General features: G+C 69.3%; 2 protein-coding genes and 1 long non-coding RNA gene across 3 annotated transcripts; 2 read left to right on the top strand and 1 right to left on the bottom strand.

Annotated features, from left to right (window-relative positions):
- The first annotated feature begins 3,559 nt into the window (after positions 1-3,559).
- LOC118498869 lies at positions 3,560-25,882 on the top strand. Its single transcript, XR_004901357.1, has 3 exons — positions 3,560-3,569; positions 8,655-8,664; positions 25,535-25,882. It is a non-coding gene; the product is annotated as an uncharacterized LOC118498869 (long non-coding RNA).
- On the bottom strand, positions 11,216-19,962 carry TACC3 (transforming acidic coiled-coil containing protein 3). Its single transcript, XM_028503866.2, has 16 exons — positions 19,821-19,962; positions 18,136-18,298; positions 17,819-17,961; positions 15,779-16,672; positions 15,071-15,146; positions 14,651-14,804; positions 14,193-14,245; positions 13,812-13,924; positions 13,480-13,573; positions 13,281-13,367; positions 12,913-12,989; positions 12,780-12,823; positions 12,464-12,624; positions 11,765-11,871; positions 11,558-11,678; positions 11,216-11,453 (listed from the first exon to the last, which is right to left on the bottom strand). The coding sequence occupies exons 2-16, from the start codon at positions 18,295-18,297 to the stop codon at positions 11,388-11,390; spliced, it is 2,352 nt and encodes a 783-aa protein (XP_028359667.1). The 5' UTR covers position 18,298; positions 19,821-19,962; the 3' UTR covers positions 11,216-11,387.
- Positions 20,068-25,882, top strand: TMEM129 (transmembrane protein 129, E3 ubiquitin ligase). The gene is made up of 4 exons (XM_028503781.2): positions 20,068-20,693; positions 22,901-23,375; positions 24,036-24,195; positions 24,328-25,882. Exons 1-4 carry the CDS (start codon positions 20,240-20,242, stop codon positions 24,574-24,576), a joined length of 1,338 nt encoding a protein of 445 aa, XP_028359582.1. The 5' UTR covers positions 20,068-20,239; the 3' UTR covers positions 24,577-25,882.
- Positions 25,883-26,903: the final 1,021 nt, after the last annotated feature.

Below are 26,903 nucleotides of genomic sequence, written 5' to 3'. Positions count from 1 at the left end.
GGGGTGGAGCGGCCGGCTCACGCACACACGTGTGAGTGTGGGGGGCCGTGCAACTGCTCTGTCCCCCGCCGCCCCAGCCTGGGTGGCAGCCCTGTGAGAGTGTGAGAGCCCCCAGGCCCACACCTGTGGTCAGCAAAGGCGGGTCAGACGGACAGACGGGGCCGGGGGCAGGGGAAGGTGCTGCGTGCCCGACAGGTGGCCAGGGGGGTGGACATCGGGGCTGGGTGAGTCCGTAGGCGTGCAGATGTCCAGGGAGTGTCGCTGGCCAAGTGGCTGCTGCAGGCGGAAGAGACGGGGGGAGGGGCAGGTGGGCTCTCGCGGCTGGGGGCGGGGGGCGCGAGTCTGTGGAGGGCGAGCCTGGGAACGCAGGTCGGCACCTCCTGGGGTCCTGGGAGCTGCTCCCAGTCTGGGCGCGTTTCTGAGACGCCGGGAAGGTGGTGAGAGCCCCAGAATGGGCGGGCGGGACCTGTCCATCTCAGGTGTGTCAGAGCGTGACCCGTGGGCTCGGTCCACACGGGGCAGGCCCCAGGCTGGAGGCGGCTGCCCACGTCCGCCCCAGGAGGCCCGAGCCCCCCGGGGTCAGCTCCCGGGCCTGCCGCTGCCCCTCCCGCAGGGAGCCCAGCGAGGGCCCAGGTGGGCGGGAAGGGGGTGAGTCATCCGTCAGCCTGGGGAGCCTGGGTGAACCCGCACCCACGCCTGCCTCGGTGGGCCCAGTGGGTGACGTCACGTCTGCCGTGGGTGCCCCGGGGCCGGGCGAGGAGCCGGAGCCCTCTTGGGTCAGGTGCCCTGCCCAGGGCGGGGCCCGGTCCCACCTGGATCCCGCAGCGGCTTCGGCTCGCTCGGGGTCACCCCGGGGCCACCAGCACGTGGGCGGACCGGGAGGAGGAGGCAGGCTTCCCCGTCCTCCCTGGGCAGCGGGTCCCTGCCCGGCGGTGGCCCCACTGCAGCCAAGGGCCCCGTCTTCCCCCCCGGGGCCCCGGGTTGGTGCTTCGGAGGAGTTGGGCCGGGGTGGGTCACAGCCGGGGGCACTGGCTGGGGCAGTCGGCGGGGCCAGGGGGGGCCGGGGTCCCATAGGACACAGCCAGCCCCTGCACCCTCCTGGGTGCTCTGGGAGGGACCCTGTCTCTGTGCCCCCGTTACGGGGGCGGGGGGGGGCACTGCGGCCGGGCAGCGGCAGGCCCGGGGGCTGCAGGCGGCACAGACTCCAGAGACCCTGGTCTGATGGGTTGGTGTCCCCCAGCCCAGGCGCGAGCCCCGCGGACCAGGGTCGCCCTGGCCCCCTGCGGCCAACACCTGGGGCGTGCGGGAGCCCCACCCACGGGCCCTGGCAGCTGCTGCCCCGCACCCCGTGCCACCGTGCCCACTCACGCCTCCCAGGCCGGCGCTCGGGCAGAGACGGAGTCTCAGCCCCCGGGGGTCCCCGCCATGCCCCCAGCTTCTGATCGCCACAGGAGGGGCCAGGGCCCGCGTCTGTCCCGCCGCTGGGCGGGACAGGCTGGGCGGGGCCGGGGTGGGGGTCGCAGCCGGCCGCAGAAAGGACGGCCCCGGCAGACGCCAGAGCCAGGAAAGCTGACGGGCAAATCTCGTTAGCAGCGGGCCGGCTTCCGAAGCGCCCGTCGCTGACCGCCCGGTGACCTCCCTCTGCAGCCCGCCCTGCCCTGTGCGCGCCCGGGGCTGGGGCTGCCCGGCGTGCAGCATGCGGCCTCAGGTCCTGGCAGAGCCCCGGGCCAGGCCGCGGCCTCCTCGGTCCTCACTGGGCCCCAGTGCCCGCTCGGGGTCTCGGGGTGCTTCCCCGCCCGGAGGGCCTGCAGGGGGCCGCCCAGCCCCGGGTCTCAGGCAGCGGCGGGGACACAGAAGGCCCGGGACCAGCCCCACCCACCCAGAGCCGGGTCGGCCCGGGCTCGACCCTTCCCCGTGGAGGCGGCTTTCCTGGGCCGCGTGGGTCAGGCCCTCTCCTGAGCTGGGGCCTGGACCAGGGGCCCATAGCCCTGACACACGGCCCCTGCAGGCAGGCCCCTGATCCAGGGTCTGAGCCGGCCCACCCCAGGGTCCTCCCAGCTGGGAAGGAGCGGGGTCTGGGTGCCACCCCCCACGCCTCCGGCTGTGCACACCAGCAGGCCTGGGCCTCAGGCTCTCGTCTACAGAATGGGAACCGCAGCCAGCAACGGCCACTCCAGTCTGAGCGTGGGCTGGGCAGCGAGCCCTGGGCCACGGGGCCCCTGTCACCCCCGAGGGGGCCTGGCCCCTGCCCCCCCCCCAGGCACAGCACGGAGAGGCCGGCAGCAGGGCCCCCATCTGGAAATGATTGCGCTGTGGCCCTCAAAGATATAATTAAAATATATTGGGTTTTTATGCTCCCTCCTCGGCTGGGGCAGAATCCAGGCTGGTTTTGAAACCGATCGCGCTGACGCTGGCATGAGGCGCGTCCGACCCCCGCCCGCCCGCCCGCCCCTGGGGCCGCTTCAAAGCGCGCTGCAGGGGGCCTCTGAGGCCCGGGGGGCTTCGCTGGGCCCACTGCCCCTGGCCCCCAGTGACCCTGTTCATGCCGGGAACACAGGGCGGGGGGGGGGGGCGGCACCCACCGCATCAGTTGCTCCCGGGCCCTGGGCGTGGCCCTGCCCCCAGCCGTCTGTCCGTCCTCCCGGCAGGGACCCCCTCAGCCTGAGTGGGGGGTGGGCAGCACGACGCCCACCCACCCAGCCCCTCCCCCCTGGGACGCCCATCTTCCCCGGTTCTTCCCGCTCCGGGCCGGCCGCCTCTCCCCGGGGGGCCCCTGTCACCAGTGCTCACACCGCCATGGGCCCCGGTGGTGAGGTCTGAGGGTCACCCGGCCCCCCAAGGAGCGTGTGGCCCCAGGACAGGCTTGGGTATGAGGGCCCGAAGCCAACCCCTCCTCCTGCCTGCCCAGGAACCTCCGCCCAACTGTGGGCTCCTGGGTTCCGATGAGGATGGCCCGCCGGGGCCTCGGAGCGGTGGCCCAAGGGGAAGGCGCGGGTGGCCCTGGGCCCACGGAGCCTTCCCGCTCCTCTCAGCCTGCAGTGCCGGGCCCGCCCCACCTCAGGCAGCAGCCTGCGCCCTGTGGCGGGGCCTCAGGCTCTCCCTGTCCAGGTCACCCTGTGGGCAGAGCCAGTGGGGCTGGGCCCGGTGACCTGCCCCTGCTCCGGCAGGCTCTTCAGGGGCGGGGGTGGCAGCACCCCTGGCCCACGTGTGGCCACGTCACCCACCCCACCTGAGCAAGTGGTGGTTCCGAGGCCCATGGTCACTAGGGACAGTCACCCCCCAGGGCCTTGTGGCTGCCACCCCTTGGACTCCCACCACACCCCCCCACCGGGCTCTGGTTCCCATACCCTAGTCCCAGTGGCCCCCACCTCCCCAGCATCCCCCCAGGACAGGCCCCAAAGGTTGCCATCCAGCTGGCCGCTGGTCTGAACCCTCCTCACCCCACACCCAGCCCCCCAGGGACCCGCCGCGTCTCTGGACCTGGATCCTAGGCTGGGGCTCCCGCCAGGGTGCGGCCATGCGCAGGCCCCCTCCCCCGTCCCCCCAGCCCCACCCGGTCCCCAGCTCTGGTGGAAGGGAGGGGCCTTGGCTCTGGGGTGGGGTCTTCAGCGAGAAGACGGGGTGTGCGCCCCTGGAGGCAGGAGCCGGGAGAGGCCCCGGCTGGGGCTCCAAAGCCAGGTGGTCCGGTCCCCCTCTCCCCGCCCCTCCCCTGTGGCCCGAGGCGAGGCCCTGCCCTGTGTCCTGGCCCTGCAGCCTCCCCACCTCCGGGTTGGCCTCTGGGAGGCCCCAGGCACCTCCACCAGGAAGCCAGCCTCGCCCCACTGGGAGCGGGGGCGGGGCGGGGGGTGGGGATGGGGGTGTTGTCAGGCTGGGTTGGTGGGGCATCTGGGGCCAGGCAAGCCTGGGCCGGGGCGAGGGCGCATTCTTGCTTCCTTAGCGTGTGGGGGGGTTCCCAGACGCCGAGGAGGCCTGGCCGGTGGCCCGAGGGGAGAGCCCCGGCGCTTCCTGCCCGGCGAGAGGCAGGCCCCGGAGGAGTGCGGGTGAGGCCCGGCCCCCGCGCCCCTGCTGCCGGCACATCCGCTGCAGCAGCCTGCTGCGGGCCACCGGGCCTGGGCCTGGGCCTGGGCTGGGCCCCCCCCACACCGTCACCCTCCAAGCGGGGACAGGTGGGCTCAGGCGCCCCTGGGCTCCTCCGGGGACAGAGGAGGGCGCTGGTCGGCAGGGCGGGCAGCCCCCGGGGTGTTGGTGGGACCCCGGGCAGGTCACGTCGCCTGCCTGCGGGCGGGGTGTCGCCAGGGCCCGCCCTGCCGACGAGGATGAGATCACGCTGCCGGCGGGTGAGCCGGCACCTGGCGCAGGGAGCGCTCCCGGGGGCAGCGGCGGAACAGGGGCACGTCCGGGCGGGCGCGGGTCTGGCCCGCACTTGCCTGGCCTGAGTGGCCCTCCGCAGGGTGGGGTCTTCCGGGGCGGGGGGGAAGGGTTGGGGGAGCACAGCCAGCCCCTGAGCAGCCGGGAGAGTGGCTGCTGCAAAGAGAGAGGCCGGGGCCTGGCCTGCCGCTGCCCCTGCAGAGCCCAGCTCAGGAGCCCCTCCCTCCAGGCTGCCCGCCCGCTGGGCCCGCCTCAGGGGTCACCCGCAGCAGAGAGGAGCGGCCTGGTTGGCAGGCCTGGACTCCAGGGCAGCCTGGGGCCCAGAAGCTGCACCCACAGCTCTGGAGGCAGCGCTTAGGGGCTGGGTGCTCTCACAGGGGAGGGACCCAGCACCCAGCTCCTGGCTGGGGTGTGGCTGAGCCGCTGACCAGGGCTCAGGAAGGGCCGGGCTCCCGGTGGCTCGGGGCTGCCTGTCTTCGACGAGTCCCTTGGACCCTGGAGACCGAGGTCCTCTGGACGCTGGGCTCCTGGGGCAGGAGGTGCCTCCCTGTGGGCCCCTCGGACCCTCGGCTCTGAAGGTCCACCTTCCACCAACAAGGCTGGGCGCAAAGTCATGAGCCTCCAGGCGGGCGAAGCAAGCAAGCCGAGCTGGGCGATGAAGGGGCTGGGACCAACGGCCTGTCCTTGGCGCGGAAGTAGAGTGGGCAGGCAGCTCCCAGCAGACCCCTGCCGCCTGGACCCCCGGCCCAGTGCCTGGTGCAGCTCTGTGGGTGAGCTTTCCGAGGGTGGACGCGGGGACACAGCAACGCTGGCCCAGCCTGGCCATGTGTCCATGTGTTTCTGATTTCTGGAGGCCTCCCCAGAGCTGCGTGCCCCCCCCCCGGCGGGCCCGCCCAGTGCCGGGCACAGGACGACCCATCCTCCGCCGACGCCTCGCCCAGCTGTGTGTGTGTGGGGGGGCTGGGCCCAGTGGGAGGCTGCCTTCCAGGCCCGAGGGGCCCGAGGACCACTGGCCCCTGGAGGTCTGGGTGGCACAGCCGGGGTGAGGCGTCGCCTGGGCCCCAGAGCAGGGGCAGGGCTGGCCAGCACCCCGAAGTGTTGAGTGTGAGGCCTTGCTGGCGTGCGGGGGCCGGCCCCTCCCGCGTGGGGGTCAGACCACCCAGGCCCAAAGCGCCTGCTCACGGCTGCTCTGGCCTCGAACGTGCCGGGTGCCCTGGAGCCCCTGTCTGGCTGGCATGGGTGGGAGCGAGCGCCCCAGCCCAGCACCCTGGCACTTCACAGAGGTGGGGGGGGCCCTCCCTCCGTGGAGTGGGGGTCAGGGGACACTGGCTGCAGGGGCACCGGGAGCCCCCCAAGACACACCTCCACCAACTTCCTCCCCTCTCTTTGCTGCCCCGCCTGCCCCGTCACCTCCAGACGTGTTCTGGATTTGATTGTTTATCCCCCCCGCCCCTCCCTGTCAGCTCCCCCAGCCGCCGCTGCCACCAGAGCCCAGGTCCTCCGGGGCAGGCCTGTGCCCGAGGCCCCCGGGGCCTGGCGTGGAGAAGGCTCCCCACCCGTGTCCTCACTGTCCTCACGTGTGGGAGAGAAGGGCCCAGCGTGAGGGCAGCCTCAGAGCCTCGGGGTTCTGCTCCCTTGGGGGCTGATGAGGTCACTGGGCGTGGGGCTGGGAGGGGGCTGGGCGGGCTCTGCCCAGAGCTAAGGGCCCCGCCCTCGCTGCCCCCCACCCCAGCTGCCTTCTGGGGGCAGCTCTGCCGATGAGACACCCCAGGCGGAAGCCCCAGCCGGCAGGCCTCTCTCAGCCTTGTGGCCGCTGTGCACCCCCCCGCCCCCCGGCCCCGTGGCCACGAGGGAGCCGCCAGGGGTGCCCCTGGCTGTCCTCGGCTGGCCGCAGGCACCGCCCGGGGATCCCCCTCTCGCAGGGCGCATGGGGAACCGGCGCCCTCTGGTGGGCCCCTTGGGCCGGCTGCGACCGCCGTCTCCCCACACTGCACTGGCACCCGGGTCACCCTGCAGAGAGAACGCCCCTTGGGGGTTCAGGCCGCTCCGTGGCTCCTGCCCAACGGCCCCCACGCAGGCCCCCCCAGACTTGAGAGTGGACACCCACTGGGCAGGCCCAGGCCAGTGTCACCTCCGCTGCACTCCGGCCAGCAGCGCCCCAGGTGGCCCCTCTGCCCCGGCCGGCCTGGCTCACGTGCTCTCCCGTCGAACATGAACACGCAGCGCCCTGGCCAGGTGGCTCAGCTGGCCGGAGCGCCGGGCTGTGTCCCTGAAAGGCTGCGGGTTCGATTCCCGGTCAGGGCACAAGGGTTCGGGCTTGACCCTCTGTCAGTCCTGAGCACGCACCACCCCAGGTCCGAGTGCGTCCGGGGGGCGGGGAGCAGCCGATCGATGTTTCTTTCTCTCCCTTCCTCTCTCTCTACAAAGCGAGGAAAACAATGTCCTCGGCGGAGGGTTTAACAAACAGACAAACAGGAACTCCGCCCCACAGCCCCGCCTGCCCCCTGCTCTGCTCCCCTGCAGAGGGGGCTTGGCCCCAGGAACCCCCCCGGTGTGGGTCCCCTCACCGCCTGCAGAGCCAAGGAGTGGGCGTTGGAGCACAGGAAGGGGATGCGGGAGAGGGGACGGGGCCGCCCACCCCCGTGGTGCTCACAGCCTTGCTCACTCACTCACTCGCTCGTTCATTCAGATGTCCATTCCAGCCCCGCCTGCTGTCTGCAGGGGGTGGGATGCCCTCAAATTACCCCTCGCCCTGGAGCAAGGGGGCCTGGGGGCCACTGGTGCCGCACACCCGCCCCTTACTCTACAAACACCTGTGACCCTGGCCCCCCCCCCCCCCCCGCTCAGGGGCCCAGGGTCAGGCTATGGCCCGCCCTGTCTCTCCGAGGGCCCTGCCCACTCCTGAAAAAGTCCTGGGTGGTGCTTCACAGGGCCAGGGTGCAGTGTCCACCCCGATAGGGCCTGGGAGGGGGGGCCCAGACCCGGCCACAGACCCTGTCCCACCCTAGGCTTGCCCAGACCCTAGGCCTGGGCCCTGCCCGCCTACTCCGCACGTCTGCCCCGGCCAGGCCTGCCTCCCACGAGCTTGGGGTGGAGGCCGTCCCTCAACTCTGCAGCTCGGCTGTCTGGGAGACACCCCCACCCATGCAGGAGTCTCCGCTGGACCCTCCGCAGGTGGTGGCTGAGGGGCCAGAGGCTCCAGCCGGCTCACCAGCGCCCCCTGCAGGCCTCCCAGCCCAGCAAAGCCAGCCCAGCCCTAGCCACTTGGGGACTCAGAATTTGGGGGAGCCCTTGGGGGTCAGGAGAGCTGGGGCCGGGGGGCTGGGGTCTGAGGATGGGAGGCCGCTAGGAGCCAGGGCCAGGATGCCCACACGGGTCCTAACACTGCCCCCAGGAGCCTGGGCCGAGTCGAGACGCCACTCTTTGGCCTCCTCCAGCCCCAACGGCTGTGGGGTGGGCGGCTGTCCTGCTTCCAGAGTGGGCTGCCCTGCACAGGGACACCGGGGATGTGTGCCCAGCATCCCCCGGGCACCCGTGGGCCGCGCAGGGAGGGGGGGCCTGACCGGAGCACAACACGGGGAGACGCCAGCAGGCGCTCCACCCCAGGCGGGCCCTCTCAGGCCGTGGGGACAGTGGCGCCCACAGGCCCGGGCTTCTGCGCGGGGGCTGAGGCCCTGCGGGCCGAGGGCCACGGAGGATAGGTGGGCAGTGGGTCACTACGACTCGGACATGGCGGCCCCCTCCAGAGGCACTTCCTGCCGTAACAAAACATCACGGACAGTGGACGGTCATTCTGCGTGGCGCTGGAGGCCGGACGCCCGCGGTCAGGGTGGCGGTCAGCTCGGTTTTTGGTGGGGGCCGTCACTGCCCTCACGCAGCGGAGGGGGACGCTCGGCCTCCCCTTCCCGGCATGGACCCCCTCGGGGCCTCGCTCGGGGCCTCACCCCGCCCCACTCAGCTCCCCACTCTGCCCCCGTGGCCCGTGGCTCCCACACGTGGGTCTGGGGGGAAGCAGAAGTTCCGTCGTGCTGCGGGGTCTCGGTCTGGGTCCCAGGGACTGGCCCCCAGGCCCACCCCTCTGGGTGCAGGGGCTTGGCCTCCTGTGCTCAGGAGGGGGGTAGCCCTGAGCCTGGGGGGCGGACCCCCGGTGCTCTGACCACAAGGCCTCGCTGCTTAGAGATGGGGACCCCCGGAGGTGGCCCCCAGGACAGCTGCCCCCTCCCCGTCTCCCCATGGTCCCCCCCGCCTGGCAGGCGGCCGCGTGCCGCTGGGGTGTTGAGGGGCAGGGGGTGCAGGGTGCGGGGTCCAGGCCCGCTGCCGAGGGCCCGGCTCGGGGCATGTTTACCCGCAGACGGCCCGTGCCAGGGCCCCCGCCCGGCCCCACGGCCCCGAGTCAACTCAGGCTCCAGGGTAAACACCCGTTCAGCTGCACAAGGCCCCTTTGTCCAGAGGGACTCCCGGCCCAGGACGATGCCCAGTGGCCTGTGGCCTTCACACAGCCAGGCAGCGTCCTGGGGTCTGGTCCAGAGGCCCCGGCGGGGGACAGGGCGCTGGGCGGTGCTCAGAGTGGCTGCAGAGGCCAGACAGGCTGAGATGGGCGGCGAGGGTGCCCCTCCAGGCCCCCTCAGGGCAGCCTGACTCTGCAGCAGGGGGCAGCCCCGAGGCCACGTGGGCAGCTCTCGGACGGAGCCCTGGGGCCGCAGGCCCCACTGGCCCCTCGCCCGCCCCCACCCTGACCCCAGGCGCCCTGCCCCCCTGTCTCCAGCCAGGGGTCACTGGGCCATTTCCCAGCCTGTGAAGCCAGCCTCAGCCGGCCCCGAGGGCTCCTCAGCCTCTGAGCTCCTCCCAGGTGGACTGCCCCCCACTTGTGTCTAGGAATGGGGGTGAGGACGGGGTCCCCGTGCGTGGGAGGGAGGTTCTTGTCCAGGGGCTGGTCGGTGTGAGGGGTGCCGGGGTGCGGCTGATACGGGGTGGGGCATACATGGAAGGGGTCACAGTTTGGGGGGGGGCTGCCTGCTGAGGGAGGGGCCCAGCATGGTGAGGAGGGGACAGAGCCCTGTTCTGAGTAGCAGGACTTGCAGGGGGGTTCTGGCCTGGGTTGGGGGGCCCACACCCATTGCCCACACCCCCACAGCTGGCGAGCGCCCCAGGGCCCGGTGAAGCTGAAGGCATCGCGTCTGCTCTGGGAGGGGTGCCTTCCAGGGGCCGAGACCCCTGAGACCAACTGAGCAGGACACCAGCAGTCGGATGAGAGCCCTGGACAGGGAGGCCGCAGGGCCAGGGTGGGCTGCTGGGCCTGCGGCCGGGAGGGGCAGCACCCTGCAGAGGTGGACCCCGTCCACCGCTGCAGCTGGTTTGGGTGGAGGGGAAGCCCTCCCCCAGGGGTGGCTTTTAAGCAGAGAAGCTCTGGCTGGGGGCGGCATCAGGCACTCACGCCTGGAGCCAGAGCCAGCGCAGGTGGGTCCGTGACCACAGGAGGGACGTGTGAGGCTGGTCATGCGAGCACCTCCCGTGGCTGCGCTGGAGGGGCAGCCGGGGTCCCAGGAGGCCAGAGGAGCTGCAGTGGGGACCAGCAGATGACGGGCCACAGCCCTGGCACCCGTGGGGAGCAGGGGCTAGAGCGGCCCCTGGGTCCCTGCCCCCCAATATGCTGAGAACAGAGGTGCCCTTCACCTGTGGGGCCCCAGACACCTGCTGGGTCACCAGAGCCCTGTCCCGCAGCTCCCGAGTCAGGACTCCACCGCCAGGTGCTGTGCGGACCCCACACCACGGCCCGTGGCCGGCAGTGCCCCCTGGTGGCGGACAGGCGTGTTGCAGCTGCCTACCCTCAGGCCCTGGAGGGAGACCTGACTGGGCAGGACCTGGCCGTCGTTCTGCGTGGGGAACCCTCCCCCACCCCACCCCCACCAGACACCGCTGACGAGAGAAAGTACCCCCTGGTGGGCTCTCCACACCCCCCAGCCTGAGCTGGAGCGCTGCCTGAGCCGCCCCCAGGTGGGCGCTGGCTCCCTGCACTGGAACCTGCTCCAGGAGCACAGGGAGCCCTGGGCCCAGCACCACAGGCCTCACCTGGGAACAGTTAGCACCACAGCCCTTGGCCACCCACACCCACCGGGCCAGCATGCAGGGGCCTGTGCCCTCCAGCCGGCCCCGGGGGCCGAGGAGGGAGCATGTGGCTCAGAGCAGGGGGCCACGTCTCAGCCTGTGGCCTGTGCCTGGTGTCCGGGGGCCGCAGGCCAGGCCTCTGCCCTGTCCCCAGGGGCTCCTGGGGTGGCCACACCCCCACTGCGCCTGTCCGGGGCCCCACCGCCACCCTGCAGTGCAGCCCCTCTGCGCCCCAGCCCCTGGACCACACGGGCAGTGGGGAGGGGCCGGAGGGCCCTGGTGTCCAGTGTGTACCACACGCTCCTCTGGAGTGGGCTGGGGGGTGGGCGCGATGCCCCCTGCGGCCAGGTGTCTGTCCCGAGACCTTGCGGGGGAGCTCACAGAGCCCCACCCACAGGCCGCAGACGCCCGCTCTGGTCAGGGCTCTGCAGGCAGGGCGGAGCGGGGGTAGCCCGCCTCAGCTGTGGCAGCCAGCTGTCCCCCGTGAGCCCCGGGGCACGGGCCTTGCCAGGGGACTCGACTGGGCCAGGCGGTGCAGGTGTCGACCCTCGGCCCCGCCGCCCCTTGCCCGTTCGCTCTTTCACTCGGAGACTCCAGTCCACCGGGTCCGGCCCTGGGCTCAGGGACCGAGCAGGCCGCCCACCCGGCTGGCAGCTCCGAGGCACAGGCGGCAGCGGCCGTGGCCGACTCGGACCAGGCTGGAAACCTCGGTTTTAGTCAAGACAAGGCGGCTGCAGCGGTGAACTCGAGGGAAACTTTATTTAGTCTTTTTACAGCAATCTAGTTTAAAAGTGAGCTGACGTGAGGAGAGGAGGGAGAACAGGGAAACCTCTGACGGACAGACACAGACACACAGACAGACAGACAGACAGACAGGAGGCGGGGAGGCCGGGACACGGAGCAGGCGCCGGCCGTCAGATCTTCTCCATCTTGGAGATGAGGTCGTCACAGATGCGGGTCAGCTCGTCGTTCTCCTTCGTCTGGGGAGAGACGTCGTCCAGCCCCGGGTCTGCCAGGGCTCAGGCGGGGCTGTGGGCCCCACACCCCGGCCCCCCCCCCCGCCCGGGCCCCCCGCGCGCCCCACCTTCTGCTCCACGGCCTTCTCCAGTGAGTGCACGCGCATCTGCTCCTTCCGCAGGCTCGCCTGGAAGGCCAGCGCCTCCGCCTGGGCCTTGCTCCGGGCCTGGGCGATCTCCTCACTGGCCCTGCGCACGCACCAGGTGGGGCCTGAGCACCCCTCCCCCGCCCCTGCCCTCCCCCCGCCGCCCGCGGGGCCCGCACTCGCACTCACAGCCGCAGTTTCTCCTCCGCATGGGCCTTCAGGGCTTGGTACCTCTGGCCTTCCTTCTCGATCCTGGCGATGTAGTCCTGCACGCACTTCTTCAGGGACTCCTCGTTCTTTAGGGAGGAGGGCGTCACTGCCGACAGGCCCCGCTCGGGGGAGCGGGCACCCTGGTTCTCTCTTGGAAAAGGCCCTCCCCACGCAGCCCAGGCTCCCGTCCCTGACCACCAGGCCCGACCCTCGGCCCCTCTGGCTGCTGGCGCCCCCCACGGGGCCCTGCCTGGCCCCAGAGCCATCCCTCGCCCTGTTGCCCTCCGCGTGACTCCCAAGAGCCCCACCTAGAGCACCACCAGGGCTGGCCTGGGCCCAGGCCCCCCCTCCGGAAGGCAGCAGCTGGTGTGTCAGCACCTGCTGTCACCAGGGCACCCCCCCCTGCCCCCTGTGGTCCTGCCTCCAGTTCCTCTGCTCACCTGCCCGGGCCTCCCCGGACACATGGCACCCCCACCCCCGCCCACTGAAGAGCCTGGCCTCAGGCCGGTGCAGGGCAAGGCCCGGCCAGGTGCGGAGGGACCAGGAGTCGGGGGGAAGGCTGGCTCCAGCCCGATGGGCTCGGGTCTGAGGTGGGGACACGGGGCAGCGCGGCCTGGTCACCGGTCACCGCCCCCCGCCCGCCGGGACACGCAGCGGGGCACGGCACAGCGCCCCTACCGTCCGGTAGCCTTCGATCGCCTCCTTCTGCTTCTCAAAGCGCTTGAAGAGGTCTGAGAAGGACTTCTCCATGGAGCTCAGGTCCGAGGCCAGCTGGTCCTTCTCCTTCAGAGCCTTCTCAGTCTCAGCCTTGGCCAGTTCCTTCTGCTTCTGAGCCTCCTCTTGAAAAGAGGGGGCGCATGGGGTTGGGGGGCAGCCTCCCCGCGGCTGCCACAGGTGACCGGGGGCGGGAGGCTGAGACGGTAGGATGGGGGAAGGGAGCAGGCCCTGCCCACCCCGCTCTTCGGCAGCAGGGGGCCCAGGGGCCCGCGCTCACCCATTGCCTGGTACACGATGCTCTCGAACCCGTCCATGACCTTCCTGGGGGGGGGGGGAGGGGGGTAGGGAGGGTGTGTGTGAGCACCGCGCGGCTCCGGGCCCCTCCCCGCCGGGCAGCCCTGGGGCCTCACCCCATCTCCAGGTTCTTCTCCTGCAGCTCCCGACACTGGCTCCGCAGCTGCTCGTTCTCCTTCCGCACCACCTCCACCTGCACAGACCACACCCCGGCGCCTCGCCCGCTGGACGGCAGCAGGCTGGGCCGGCAGGGACGTCGAGGGCCCAGGCTCGGGGGCGTCGTGTGTCAGAGCCTGGCCAGCTCCCCTTGAGGGCAGGGGTGCCCCAGGGTCCCACTGGCCCCGGGGCCAACTCGGAGCAGGGCAGGGACACGGGGCCAGGAGGCCAGGGTGGGACATGGCCCTGCCGAGTGCACACCCCCAGCCCCCACAGCAGCACCAGGGCGGCCAGCACCCGGGCTCCCCCTTCCCGCGCCTCTGCTCACCGCCGCATCCAGGTCCCTCTGGCTGTACTGCAGCAGGTCCACGATGGGCGCCCCTGGCCCGAGCACACACGGCGGTGGGCCTAGCACCTGGGGGGCAACAGAGGGGCTGGGGGCTCCGGGACAGCCAGGCGGCGACCAGAGACGAGGAGGGGGCCCCCCCACCGGCGCGTCCCCACAGGGCAGAGGGCGGCACACTCACGGGCAGGCCCGGCGCTGCGGGGAAGTCGAGGTCCAGCAGCCCGGCCTCGGGCGGGCTCCCTGAGGACGGCCCGTCGGTGCTCTGTGGGCTGGACCTGGGGCAGAGGCGCGGGCGCTGTTCCACTCCAGAGGGGCTGGGCCCAGGCCCCCCAGGACCCGCCCCCTGCGCCCCAGCTGCCATCACTGTCCCAACCCTTCCTGTCCCCAGTCACCCCTGAGGTGGCACCGCCCCCCACCCCCTGAGGGGCAGAGCCTGCCGCTCGGAGCTGAGCCGTGACGGCCCCTCAGACCAGACGTCCCTGGCACCTGAGCCCCCACAGACGGCTGGCGTACCTGTCCGTGTCCGGGGCCACGGGGGCCCCGGGGGCCGGTCTGCGAGGACTGTCCCTCAGGAGCGGGTCGAACTTGAGGTACAAGGACTGCTTCCTCAGGGCCGACTCCTTGAACTGAAGGGGCAGGCGCGTCAGCAGGGTCCCCGTCCCCCGAGGACGACGGCCCTGCCCGTGAGGCGGCCCCAGGGCCCGTGAGGTGGCCCCGGCCCGGCGCAGCAGCGTGCTGTGCTCTCGTGTCCCACCCCCCAGCCGGCCCCCACCCCCCGGGGCCCGGGCAGGAAGGGGCCCAGCCGCCGAGGGGTGGCCGAGGCACATGCCGCTCTGGGAACGCTGCCCCCCCCCGACGCCCCCAGGGACGGCCGCGGCGGGGGCGGGCTCTCACCAGGGTGGCCCCGAACTGCTCCAGGTAGTCCACGTCGGCCCCCGTGCCTAGAACTGAGGGGAGTGCGTCAGCGCCACTGCCGCCACCGCCCCCTTCCTCCGAGACTCAGAGCCAGCCCGCAGCTCCCTCGGCGCTCGGGTCGCGACTCCAGCGCCCCCAGCCCGCCCGACAGCACGCTCAGCGGGAAGCCAGACTCGGAGCCCGCGAACCCTGACCCTGGTCTGCCGACCAGTTTATCTCCCACAGCCCCCAAGGCCCAGGCGTCCACGTGCTCCTGACGGCCACAGCCCCACGCACGCCTCTGCACGCCGCCCTGCACGTGCCGGCGCCGGCCACCCCCAGCAGCCCTTCGCCCCCGGCTGCCCCCTTGCACCGCCGAGCTGCCCACACACACGGCTCAGCACACGGGCTGCCAGAGCTGACGGCAGGAGGACGGGTGACGGCCCGGGACGACGTACCCTCCGCCGGGTCCCGGAACTGCTCCTCGCTGGGGTCCGGGGCGGGCTCTGGCCCCTGCGGAGCTGGGGACGCCGGGCCCGCTGGTGAGACTGGGGGCTCGCGGCCCGGACCGCTGGGGGAGGCCGCTGCCACTGGAGAAGTCGGGATGCCCTCCTGGAAGGGGGGGGGGGGTGACGGTCACCGGCATGGCTCCATCTGCGCATCTCACAAAGTCGAGGGTCCCGGGGGTCCCCAGCCTCGCCCGGTCTGGTTGGGACGAGGGGGTGGGGCAGGGCTGTGTCCCGCCCGGTTCCCACCGGCCTTGCCCTGCTTTATGACAGCGCGCCAACCGTGACGGCGGTGCCGAGACGGGCTCACACTCGGACAGGCTCACACTCGGACGCGCTCACACTCGGACGCGCACACACACACACTCGTACCTCGCCCGCCGCTCCCGAGGCCCCCGCTGCGGTCTGTGCCACGGGCGTGCCCTCTGCGGAGGCTGGAGGCACCTGCCTGAAGAGACAGGTCAACAGGGCTGTGCTGCCCGCCCCGGGCTCCGAGCCACCCCTGCCCCGGGCACCCTCACCCAGAGGGCCAGGCGAAGCCCACCCGCCCCTGCGCGGGCCCCCAAGCCCAGGAGGAGGGCGTGCGAGCAGGCTCCGAGGGCTTTTCCACCCGATGGGCAGTGGCCCTGAGGTTCGTTTGTCCTTTTTACAGAAAACGGGTCGAGGAACAGAGGGGGCGAGGGCAGCCTCCCTGGGCAGTACCAGGATGCCAGGACCGGGGGCGGCTGGGGGTGGTTAGGGGTCTGCGTGCAAGTGGGAGTGCTGGGCACTGGGTAAGCTTCCCTAGGACCCAGCGCTTGGCAGCCACCCAGCAGCTGTGCCCAGGGCAGTGGCAGCTCGAGGGGCATGCACACGGGGACTGGAGCCTCGGGGACCACCCGCGCAGCCGCTGGCAGCCCGAAGCCCTGGTTTCCTCTCCAGGCACCTCTCTGCGGTGGGGACCTAGCAGGGCCAGCCCTGCTCTTGCACAAGAGCCCCCTGCCCTGTGGCCCCTTCTCAGGGGCGAGTGAGTGGCATTTGTGGGCCCGGGTCCTCCCGCACGCACCATGGGCCAGCTACGCCAACGCCCCCCTCACTCACTGGCTTGGAGGGGCGTCCTCTGCGGCCGCGGGCCCTGCCGGCTCGCTCCAGGGGCACGCTGGGGGCCAGGCCTCTCCGCCGCCTCCAAATGGGTTGAAGTTCGGGTCCTCCAGCTTGTCCCAGTCCAGGCTGTACGACCCCTGAGGGGGAGGAGCAGGAGCCGCGTCCACCTCCTGGGGGGCCTTGTCCTGCGTCGCTGCTGGTCTCTCCCCCAGGGTCCTCGGTGGAGGGGGCCTTTTGCCGGGGGCATCGTCAGAAAAGTCAAATTCTAGCCTTATGGGCCCATTCCTTGATGAGCTGGCCATTGGGCCACTGGCTTCCTCCTTCCGAGGACTTGGGGCCGTGGCCCCTCCAGCCTGCAGAGGGCCCGCTGGGGCGGTGTCCTCAGGGCCAGGGGTGTCCTCAGGGCCGGCGGGGGGCCCAGGCAGGCCTGGGAGGAGGTCCTCTCCGAGGGCCACTGCGGGGTGAGTGCCAGGGAGCAGAGCGGCCCCGGCCGAGGGGGCCAGGGGTCCGCTGGGGGATTCTCCTGTGGTTCTGTGAGCGCCCTGTGTTCTGTCTGCGGATGCGACCTCGGCAGGATCTTCTAGAACTTCAGAGGCGGACGTAATGGTTGTGTCTAGGGAATAAGAACTAACGTTCTCCTCCAAGCCCGGCTCGGGTCCGTCAGACATTCCTTGTGGAGATGCCATCGAATTTCCGAGACTTGCAGGGGCCTGGGGACAGCCCAAGAGGCCCGGCCGGGTCTGGGGGGCGGTGGCGGCGGCGGGCCTGCTGCAGTGCCTGTCCTCGGAGGCTGGTCTCACGTCCTCTGGAGGCCAGGGGGCGCCCGCCCCTGCTGGGCTCTGCGGAATCCCATCTGTCGTCGTGGGGTCCGCTTCCCGGGTGAGCTGTTGGCTTTTGGAAACACACCTAGTCAACACTAACGAGCCCGCGGCTTTGTGAGGAGACTTTAGTCTACACCGAAAACACTGGCTGACGACAGAAGATAAAGGGCGTTCGGTGAACCCCGTCCTCAGGATGAGCTTTCCCGAGCCTGTCCCCCTAAGTCACTGCTGGAGGGCCAGCTGGGGACACACGGGCCACCAAGGGACAGCGGAAATGCGAGAGGCAGACATTCACAGGTGAGGTTTTCTGCGCTGGCCTCTCGCCCTTCCGGTCGGGACCCCTAGCTCCGCGGTGAGGACAGTCAGGGCAGTCGAGGGCCATGTTTGCACTAAGGAGAGGGCGGCGGGGCCAGGGGGCTGCCCTCAGCAGCTCCCAGGGTGCCTTGCCGGGTCCTCTCCCAACCCGCCCCTCCCACTCTGGGGCCCTTGAGGCAGGGCAGGCCCCCCAGCCAGGAGGCGGCATCTGGGCCACCAGTCTCCCTGCTGACGTGGGGTTGCTGTATGAGAACAGCACCCCAGTTGCTCTCATCTCTTTCAGCTGAATTTCAAACATAAAAGTACAAAGTGAAGTTGAAAAGTAACAAGGAGACCTGGGGAGAGAAGCCCCCGCAGGGCCTCGGGCATGCACACCAGACGTTTTGCTCAAGCTGGACGGAGGGTCCATCAGTGGTGTTTTACTCAAATGCCTTTCTCTGTACGTCTGAAATCTCTTGAAGAGAGAAAAAAGTTCCAGCCCTGGCTGGTGTGCTCAGGGTTGGGTGTCATCCCGCAGAGCGAAAGGTCGCTGGTTCGATTCCCGGTCGGGGCACGCGCCTGGGTTGCGGGCCAGGTCCCCAGTTGCGGTGCAAGAGGCAACTGATTGCTGTTCCTCACATTGTTTCTCTCCCTCTCTCTCCCTTGTTTTAGAATCAATTAAAAAGTTTTTTTTTAAAGAGATAGCAGGTTTAAAAAATCATTTACTTATTTCTAGAGAAGGGAAGGGGGGGAGGGAGAAACGAAAGGCAGTGCCACGGGCCCTGGCGGGCCCCTCCTGCACGAGCTCAGAGCGCCGGCCAGGAGAAACCCAAGTGGGGTGGCCGGGAGCACCACACGGCTCTCCTGCCAAGTCTGTCAGAGACGTCACCAAATGCAGGATGACAAAAGCACCGACACTTACTTCTCTTTTTGGGTCCGGACCTGAGGAGCGTTCTCTGACCCGGCGGTGTCACCCAGAGCGGGGCCAGCGTCCGGTCTGCTGCTCACGCCGGGGCTCAGGATCCTGTGCGTCTGTGGGTCCCGTAGAGGCGTCTGAAAGGTCACCTGTCGGGGAGGGAGGAGCAGAGCACCTGTTTAATAATTCAGGTCCCCACCACTACACCGGTGACACCCGGCTGGGCCCCGCCAGCGCAGCTCAGTCAGCAGGAGGGCGGGCTCCAGGGCGACCGGAGGTGCGACATGGGGTCACTCTTGCTCGGGTGGGCGAAACGCACTCACCTTCACCGCTTTGGCCGTGCCCTTGGGCGGCACATTCTCCTTCTGTGACAGGCGGAGAACGGGCGATCTTCCGCTGAGTTCCGGTGGCAAAAACAGGAAGTCGCAGCTTTCTGCACTCCTGTCACCAGTGGCATTTTCGTCATTGAAGATCAGCAGACTCATTCTGGAGAAGCAGGCGGTTTGCGTCACTGTGAGGGCCGCACTGCCCGGGGGAACAGAGGCGACAGCGAGAGCTGCCCCCGCACGGAGGGTCGCGCCACGCCTCAGGCAGTGTCCTTCGGCAGGCAGTCCCCGTCCGACTTCAGGGGACTGGGACTCCTCCACGGGGCTGGGGGGCCTCCGCCTCCCAGGACAACAGCTAGTGGAGGCTTCAGCGAGGGGGTAGTGCTGGGTTCTCACTCAAAACCTCTGTGGGTGAGAGTCGGCGGACAGGTTAGTGCCGGCCTGGGAGGAAACTGGGGGTGGAGGAAGCCTGCTCCTGCCCGTGGGCCTCGGCTGGAGGAGGTGGCCGAGTAGTGGAGGACAGAGAGGCATGGAGGACAGAGAGGCGCAGCGGCGCTGGAGAGTGGGGCCCAGAGAGGCTGGAGCGGGAGACCAGCAGCGAGGTGCCAGGTGAGCAGGCAGGGAGTTGAGGAGCTTGGAGCTCAGGGCTGGAGTCTCTGAAACCCCAGGGGCCTCTGGTCAGGCCCAGAAGGTTTTAGGGCAGCACATTCTTCCTTCCCACGGTCTTTGGCAAGGTCACTGATTTGACATTCTCAATCTAGAAGCTGCCAGAGCACTGGGCTCGACCTGCCTGGGGGGCACCAGGGTTCCTGCTGGGGGTGTGGGGCCCCTGGGGGCTGTGGCTGGAAGGGCAAGGCCAGGGTGGCTGGGGCAGGGGGAACAAGGGTGGCCTGGAAAGAAAGTTTGGGGGCAGGGAGCAGGACAAGGTGGCTCGGAGGGCTTGGGGGCAGGGAGTGGATGGCTCCTGCAGCAGCAGGAACAGAAGCCAGCCATGGCTTGGCCAGCAGGCCACTACGCTCGGTGCTGAAGCAGGAAAGACAAGGCAAGGGTGATTCAGCTTTCTGGCCTGAGCAACTGGGTAAAAGGGGCCGGGGCCGCTTCCTGCAGTTCCCTGCCTGGGGAGAGAGCAGCACAGGGCTGGTGGCTTCCGTAAGGCTGGGCTCCTCCGGCGACAGGGGCTATGGGAGGGGCTTGCCAGCAGAGGCTGCCTGCGCGCTGCGGTGGGTGGGTGGGGAGGGTGTGAGCCCAGGTGTCGCGCCCGGTGCAGCTGGAGCCGGTGATGGGGTAGGGCTCCCAGGTGGAGGGGCCCCCAAGTGAGGAGGCGGGTCCAGGGGCGTCGGCTGGGGGCTGGGGGCGGGGCGGAGACGTGCCGTTGCCAGTAGCAACTATGTGTAGGATTTGGGACTGGGTGAGGTCTCGGGGGACCAAGGGGGAGGCCCGAGGTCCGCGCACGACAGACGAACGGACCTGGGGGACGGCCGAGAAACGGAGGAGCCCGGGAGGCCGGCGGATAGAACGGAAAGCGGGCTCGGGGAGGAGGGGCGGTGCCAGCAGCAGCCACCGAGGAGGAGCCAGGGGGAGGGGCGGCTCGCGTTAAGGACAGACGTCGGGCGGCGCCCATCTGCCGTCGGAGGGGCCACAGCCTAGTACGCAGGCCCCAGCCTGGGAGCCCGCCGCCTTACCTGCCGGCCGCCGCGCGTAGTCGAGGATGGAGCGGGAGGCGCCGAGTCCCGGAGTCAGCCCGCCCGCCACCGATTCAAATACCGACGTTTGGCGCGGGCAGCCAATCAGCGCGCGGCCGGGACGCACGGGGAGCCGGCAGCCAATAGGAGGAGGTGCCGGCAGGCCACGCCCCTCCAGCGCGCCCGAGGGTGTGCTTCCGGCATGAGGGGCGCACTGGCTGCGGCCGGAGCCGGAAGTCTTTGGGGGCCGTTTCTAACACAGCACGTGAAGGGGCAGGGCTGCTCGCGGCCGGGCGGTGACTGCAGGGTTCTCCGCCGGCCGGGGACCTCGGGCTCCGTTTCCAGTGCGACTGTACTGCGCGGAGAGGCTGGAGCCTGAGGGCCGCTCGCCCGAGAGTCTCAGCTTCCCCAGCTGTAAAATGGGACCAGGTGCAGCACCGCCTTCTAGGAGGGTCTTGAACGGGACCCAAACACTCGCGAGGACTGACGGGCGGCTCACGATTTCGGGCTCTGTCCGGGGTGCGAGAACTCCACTTCCCAGAATGCCTCTCGCCGGCCTGTGGGGGGACTCCATCTCCCAGGGCACCCCGCGCCGTACCGGCGCCTGGCTGACCGGGACGCTGGGGCCCGTTCTCCGTGCCGTGGGCGGCGGCGGCGGCGGCGGCACGATGGACAGTCCCGAGGTCACCTTCACTCTAGCCTATCTGGTGTTTGCCGTTTGCTTCGTGTTCACGCCCACCGAGTTCCACTCGGCGGGGCTCACGGTGCAGAACCTGCTGTCCGGCTGGCTGGGCAGCGAGGACGCCGCCTTCGTGCCCTACCATCAGCGCCGCACGGCCGCCACGCTGTTCTGCCACTCCCTGCTGCCCCTGGGTGAGGCCCCCGCCCTCCCGGCCGGTGTCCCCCTGTCTGCTAGGCGGAAGTGGTCGGCCCGGCCGGGGCTCGCAGTGGAACTTTGGGGTCCTAGAGGTGGCCGGGCCGCGGGACCGCTCTCTCTGGGGAAGAGTCGAGGGAGGGTTCTGGGATTCCCCGTCTCCCCGAGAGCCGAGGCTGCTGGCCAGCCGCCCATGTGTTTCGTACTGGCGGCAGCTGGTCGTTTGTAGGTGGCGGAGACGCAGGCTCAGGGCCCTGGGGAGAGGCGATGCTTCGCCCAGCTGGTGCGGATCGCGCACAGTCCTGTGGGTGGCGGTTCCCAGGAGAGGGGCGTAAGTTAACAGATCCCAACCGAGAGGGGAGGTGCCCTTGGCCCAGGCCTTGGAAGGTGGGTGTGGGAAAGGCAGGCAGATAAGGGTGATACCACCCCTGGGAAAGCCTGTATGTGGCCAGGACGCTCCCACCGTGCCCAGGGGCTGTACTGGGCAGTGACCCCGGTGCTGGAGGGCCTCTGGGGGGCGAGGCTGTCCGATGATTGATTGGCCGGAGTACAGGCTGATGAGTGGGGTGCCAGGCAGGTGTCTCTGGAGGACTTGGGGGCAGAATCAGGCTTGGGGCAGCAGGTGGCTGTTGCCTGCCCACAGCCCTGTGTACCCAGGGAGGGGTTGGCAGCCGGCAGCCGGAAGCAGCAGCCCTGGTGGGTGTGGAGAGCAGCCGGGAGGGAGGGCCCCCCCACCCCAGGCCGGAAGTGCATGGGGGCTGTCTGTGGGAAACCGGAACTCCTGGGGGTGGAGGGATTCAAGGAGGCCACACCTGGAAGGGTTAGTGGACCGTGTCTTAACATTTTTTTATTTCTCAACTACCGTTGGTGTACAATAGTAGTTTCAGCTATATGACCCAGTGATCGGACACAGACCGTAAGAAGTGGTCACCGTGTGAGTCCAGCTCCCACCTGGCACCACACGTAGTTGATAGAACGTTACCGACTCCACTCTCTGTGCTGCGTGCTTTAAGTTCCCCTGTCCTTTTTTTTTTAAATCCTCACTCAAGGATATGTGTATTGATTCTTAGAGAGAGAGAAAACATTGACCTGGGAGAGAAACATCGATTGGTTGCCTCCCATTTACAACTACAACAGGGGATCGAACCCAGGCATGTGCCCTGACCGGGAATCGAACCCTCCGCCTTCTGGTGTATGACGTGATGCTCCAACCAACTGAGCCACCTGGTCAGGGCTCCCTTGACTGTTCTGTAACTACCCGTTTTATTTAAGATTTTACTTATTTATTTTTAGAGAGAGGGGAAGGGACGGATAAAGAGAGGGAGAGAAACATCCATGCAAGAGAGAAACGTTGGTTGGTTGCCTCATGCGCCCCAACCGGGGACTGAACCCACAACCCTTAGCTTTTCGGGATGACGGCCAACCCAGTGAGCCACACGGACCGGCGCCAGAACTGCCACTTTGTACTTCTCACTCTCTTTGCCTTCTCCACCCGCCCCCTCCCGTCCGAGGACGGTTGAAATGCTGGTGAAGCCCATCCCGGGGTCAGGCTCAGGGCCCAGTTTCCGGTTCTTGTTACCATTTGTGTGGGACTGCTCGGAGCCTTTACAGCCAGAGTGTCCACTGCCGCACGACAGGGCACCCCGAGATGTCGCAGTGGGACCAGCGCAGGTGTTTGCTCTTAGCTTCGCCACTGCAGGCCTGCCATTGCAGCCCTTCGCACCTGCCTCGCACCTGCCTCGTTCCTTTCAGCGAGCGGGCTGGCCCTCAGGGGGCCTGGCGTGTCTGGCGCGTGACCTGTGACCTCCCAGCTAGGGCGGGCCTCCCTCAGATCTGTCTCCTCAGGGGGTGGGGCAATCTGTGCTGGGCGGCACCAAGCCTTGCATTTGTTTTCGCCTTTCCTGGGTTTTGCTGGGTTTCAGTGCTCACAGGCGCCAACTGCAGCGGCGAGTTAAAGACACTCTTCTCTCGCCTTCGGAGTTGTTGCCGTGGGCACGGGCTGGGCCAGGACCCATCTGGCCTGGGGCTCTGACTGGGGCAGAGGGTCAGTCCTAGGGTTGGTGTGAGAGGAAGTGGTTCCATGTGAGCTCACAGGAAGTGACCTGGTCAGGGCCCCCTTGACAGTAGTGTGGCTGTCAGTGGGCCCCACCGGGAGGACGGAGGCCGGGCGGCCCGACCTCCACTGAGGCCGCCCTGTCCTTTGCAGGCTACTATGTGGGCATGTGCTTCGCAGCCTCGGAAAAACAGCTCTTCCCTCCCAGCCAGGCCCCAGAGGCCTGGCGGCTCTTCTTCCTGCTGGCGGTGCTCCTGCCCACCGTTGCCGGCACCCTGATCTACTACTGGCACCGGGATGGGTGGGCCCGCCACCCCCTGGCCCGCTCCTTGGCCCTGTACGCCCTCCCGCAGTCGGGCTGGCAGGCCGTTGCCTCCTCCGTCAACACCGAGTTCCGGAGGATTGACAAGTTTGCCACAGGGGCACCGGGCGCCCGCGTGATCGTGACAGACACGTGGGTGATGAAGGTGACCACGTACCGCGTACACGTGGCCCAGCAGCAGGACGTGCACCTGACTGTCACGGAGTCGCAGCAGCACGAGCTCTCGCCGGACTCAAACTTGCCCGTGCAGCTCCTCACCATCCGTGTGGCCAGCAGCAGCCCCGAGGTGCAGGCCTTCGACATCCGGTAGGTGGGCCTCGGTGGGCCGGGGCTGGAGCTCCACCGGGCCTCGTGCCCAGCTGGCCCCTGGTTCCGGTCTCGGTGTCCCTCTGGGAGGTGCTGACGGGTGGGAGTGGCCCCTCCGGTGTGACTTCCGCTCAGGGCCCCTGTCACCTGCCTCAGGCCTCTTCCCTGGCCCTCTGCTCCCTTCCCGCCCCATGGGCACCCCCCCTGCGCTTCCCCTTTATCCACGCCGTGTCCTCTGAGCTGCCTTCTCCCCTTTCTCAGGGGAGCTCACTGGGACCTGCGGGGGCTGGACAGGACAGAGGCTGGGTGGCTGCCTCACCTCTGAGGCTCAGGCTGGAGCTGAGGTCCTCCCATCTCGTTCAGGCCACACTGGTCTGCTGGGCCCCTGCTGGGACACACCTTGCTCCTGAACCTGCAGAGGCCAGGCACTGGGTCTGTTGGCTCTGGCCTCGCAGCCATCTTTGCGGGCTGGTTTTCACTGGGCAGCAGGGCTGTGCCTGCAGCCTCCACGTTCTGTTTGTTTGTGGGCACCCTGGTCCCCGCAGGGTGCAGTCTTGGCCTCCCTGATGCCCGTCCCAGGGCTCTCGCCAGGGCGCGGGGGAGCAGGGTCCTGCCCCGCAGGGCCCAGGGGCCCCAGCTCAGCAGCCCCTCCTCGTGCAGGCTGAACTCCACGGAGTACGGCGAGCTGTGCGAGAAGATCCGGGCGCCCATCCTCCGAGCGGCCAACGTGGTCATCCGCCAGAGCCTGGGCGACCTGTTCCTGGAGACGTTCGCCTCCCTGGTGGAGGTCAACCCGGCCTATGCTGTCCCCAGCAGCCAGGTGGGGGGCTGGGGGGCGGGGTGGTGGGTGGGTTCCTCCTGCTGGGCCCCCATGGACCAGGTCCCCGGGGTGCAGTGGGGGACCCCTCGGGGTGTCCGGTGGCCTCCCGTGACCTCCTTGGGCTACCCGTAGGAGCTGGAGGCGTGCATCGGCTGCATGCAGACGCGTGCCAGCGTGAAGCTGGTGAAGACCTGCCAGGAGGCGGCCGAGGGCGAGTGCCAGCAGTGCTACTGCCGCCCCATGTGGTGTCTCACCTGCATGGGCAAGTGGTTTGCCAGCCGCCAGGACCCGCAGCGCCCTGACACCTGGCTGGCCAGCCGTGTGCCCTGCCCCACCTGCCGTGCACGCTTCTGCATCCTGGACGTGTGTGCCGTGCGCTGAGTCGGCTGGGCCAGGGTGAGGGAGTGGCCGTGGGGGTCCTGCCAGCCCTGCCAGGGCTTCCACTGCTGCCTCGGGGAGCGGCCAGGCCTCCAGGCCCAGGGCTCCTTACCCAGTGGCAGAAGGACAAGGGCTTTTTTTAAGAAAGGAAGTTCTCTGCCCGAGTTGGGGTGGGGGCGGGGGATGGGTCTTTCGGGCCTGCCGCCTTCATTTCCCACCCCTCTGGGTCCGGGCAGTGCAGGTCACAGAATACAGCGTGGGCCCATTGCCCAGGTGTTCCGGCCCCTTGAGCTGCTTTTGGGAGAGACTGGCGCCTGTCCCAGACGGCCCTGACCCGGGCCACTTGCCTTAATTTTATGGAGCACATCTGCCCCTTGGTTACATGCCAGACACAGATTCACCCGAGACGGGTTGTGGTCAGTTCTGCTACCGTCCCCACGCTGGCTGCTGGCCCCACGGAGGCTGCTCTGCGGAGCTGGGGCAGAGCCTGGCAGTGGAGGGGAGACCCAGGGTGCCACTGCGTGGTGACAGCACCACCCAGGGCTTCCTGGTGGCTGCTCCTGGATGGAGGGGCCCTACTTGCTCCTGGCCCCCAGGGACTCAGCTTCCCATCAGGGGCCAGGCAAGGCACTGGCTGCTTTCAGGCGCCTGTCCCTTAGCTGTGTGCTCCCAGGGCCACTCGTCCCCTGGAGGGTCACTGCCTGTATGCCTTCTGTTGCCCCCAAGAGTGCAGGGAAGAGCCGAGCTCTAGATTCCTGGCTGGTGAGGCGGGGAGCTGAAGACGGAGTGCCACAGTGACATCCTGCCTTACATGAACTTGTCAGGATGCAGCAGGGACTGGCCACAGCCCACGGGGCCCATCCGGGTCAGCAGGGGACATGCCCAGCAGCCAAGGCACCGAGTGGTGTCTCCCGGAGCTCTGGCAGTGCGGGAGTGGGGGCACTGCCAGGGCCCCGCTCAGACGGCATGGCCGCTGGAGCCCTCAGACTCGTGACTCGCAAGCCCCCCTCAAACTGGCCCCTTTAAGCAGAGGCGATGCACCCAGCTGGTCCAGCGCACCCAGGGCCATGCTGAACCCCAGGGACTTGTGGGTGGAGAATGTGTGGGCCCTTGGAGTGCGCAGCAGGTGAAGGCAGTAGAGGCCCCCGGGAGCCACTCCCAGCCCGGTGCGGAGTTCCAGGTGCTGCCTGGGGAGGGCCAGTGCGGGGCGTTTTTTCTACAAGAGGAACCGACCTAGTTTTATAAAGATAAGTCTGTTGTAGTTAAGTGACCCAGCCTTCAATAAAACCTTAGCCGGAGGTTAAACGCACTTTCTCCGAGTGGACTGTTTTTCCTGCTATTCAAGCTTTGGTGGCAGGCGAGGAGAAGCCGCCCTAAAAGTGTGCCCACTTCAGTGTGGGGGTTGCGTCCAGGAGGAGGAGGAGGAGGAGGAAGGGGGCGGCCTCCCCGGAGGACCTCCGCTCCGCTTTCCTGCTGGGGTGCAGGTCTGCGAAGCCCATTTCCAGAGCGGCTAGGGGGGCGGGCCCAGTGGTCCCGGCCGGCGTTCGGGTTGGAGGGGCGGTGGCCTGGGCCCCGGGGACTGGGGGGTGGGGGCTGAGGTCAACCCGGGACACTGGTGGCCCGAGGGCGCAGGCCTCCTCCTGCTCTTGCGAAATCCTGGAGGGTGGCCTGGGGGGCCCAGGGCCTGCTGCCCAGGCTCGGGGGTGGGAGGGGGCGAGTTCCCCAACTCCCGCTGCCGGACCCGAAATAGTTTTAGGGGAGGGGCACTGTAAGCCCTGGCCGGGCGGCTCGGCGGGCTAGAGCGTCGCCCTGGCTCGCCAGGGTTGAGGGTTCGACCCCCCGTCGGGGCGCGTACAAGTCGCTGTCTCGCGCTCTCTCCCCAATCGGTGAGGAACAAATTAGAAAACTCGACTTTTCTGCGTCCAGAATCCGAGGTCTCTTTCCACCCGGGGTCTCCTCCAGGCCGCGGCTCGGCTGCGCGGGGCGGGGCGGGGCGGGCTGAGCGCGGGGAGCGGCGGAGGGAGCGGTGCTGGGAGGTGGGGCCTGACGATGCGCGGCGCCGGCAGCCGTCCCGGCTCACGAGTTTCCGCAGACGTGCGAGGGGTGAAGACAGGCTTTTCGCGCGTCCCCGCCACCGCCCCTTCCGGGTTCCTATTCCCGCCAGCGCGTGGAACGCCGCCGCCTGGTGGACCAATCGGAGACAGCCCTCGCCAGGGCCTGGGCCAATGGAAGGGCCGAGCCTCTGGCCTCCCCGCCAGCGTCCGCGTCGCGCGCTCCCGAATCTCCCGCCAGTGCCCCGCCCTGCCCGCGAAGGAGCGTCCAATCAGCGT

The sequence above is a fragment of the Phyllostomus discolor genome, chromosome 1 (assembly GCF_004126475.2).
Source record: "Phyllostomus discolor isolate MPI-MPIP mPhyDis1 chromosome 1, mPhyDis1.pri.v3, whole genome shotgun sequence".
In the NCBI taxonomy this organism is placed as follows: Eukaryota; Metazoa; Chordata; class Mammalia; order Chiroptera; family Phyllostomidae; genus Phyllostomus; species Phyllostomus discolor.
Note: the sequence above shows the minus strand (reverse complement) of the source record. Positions and strands in the feature narration are given on the sequence as shown.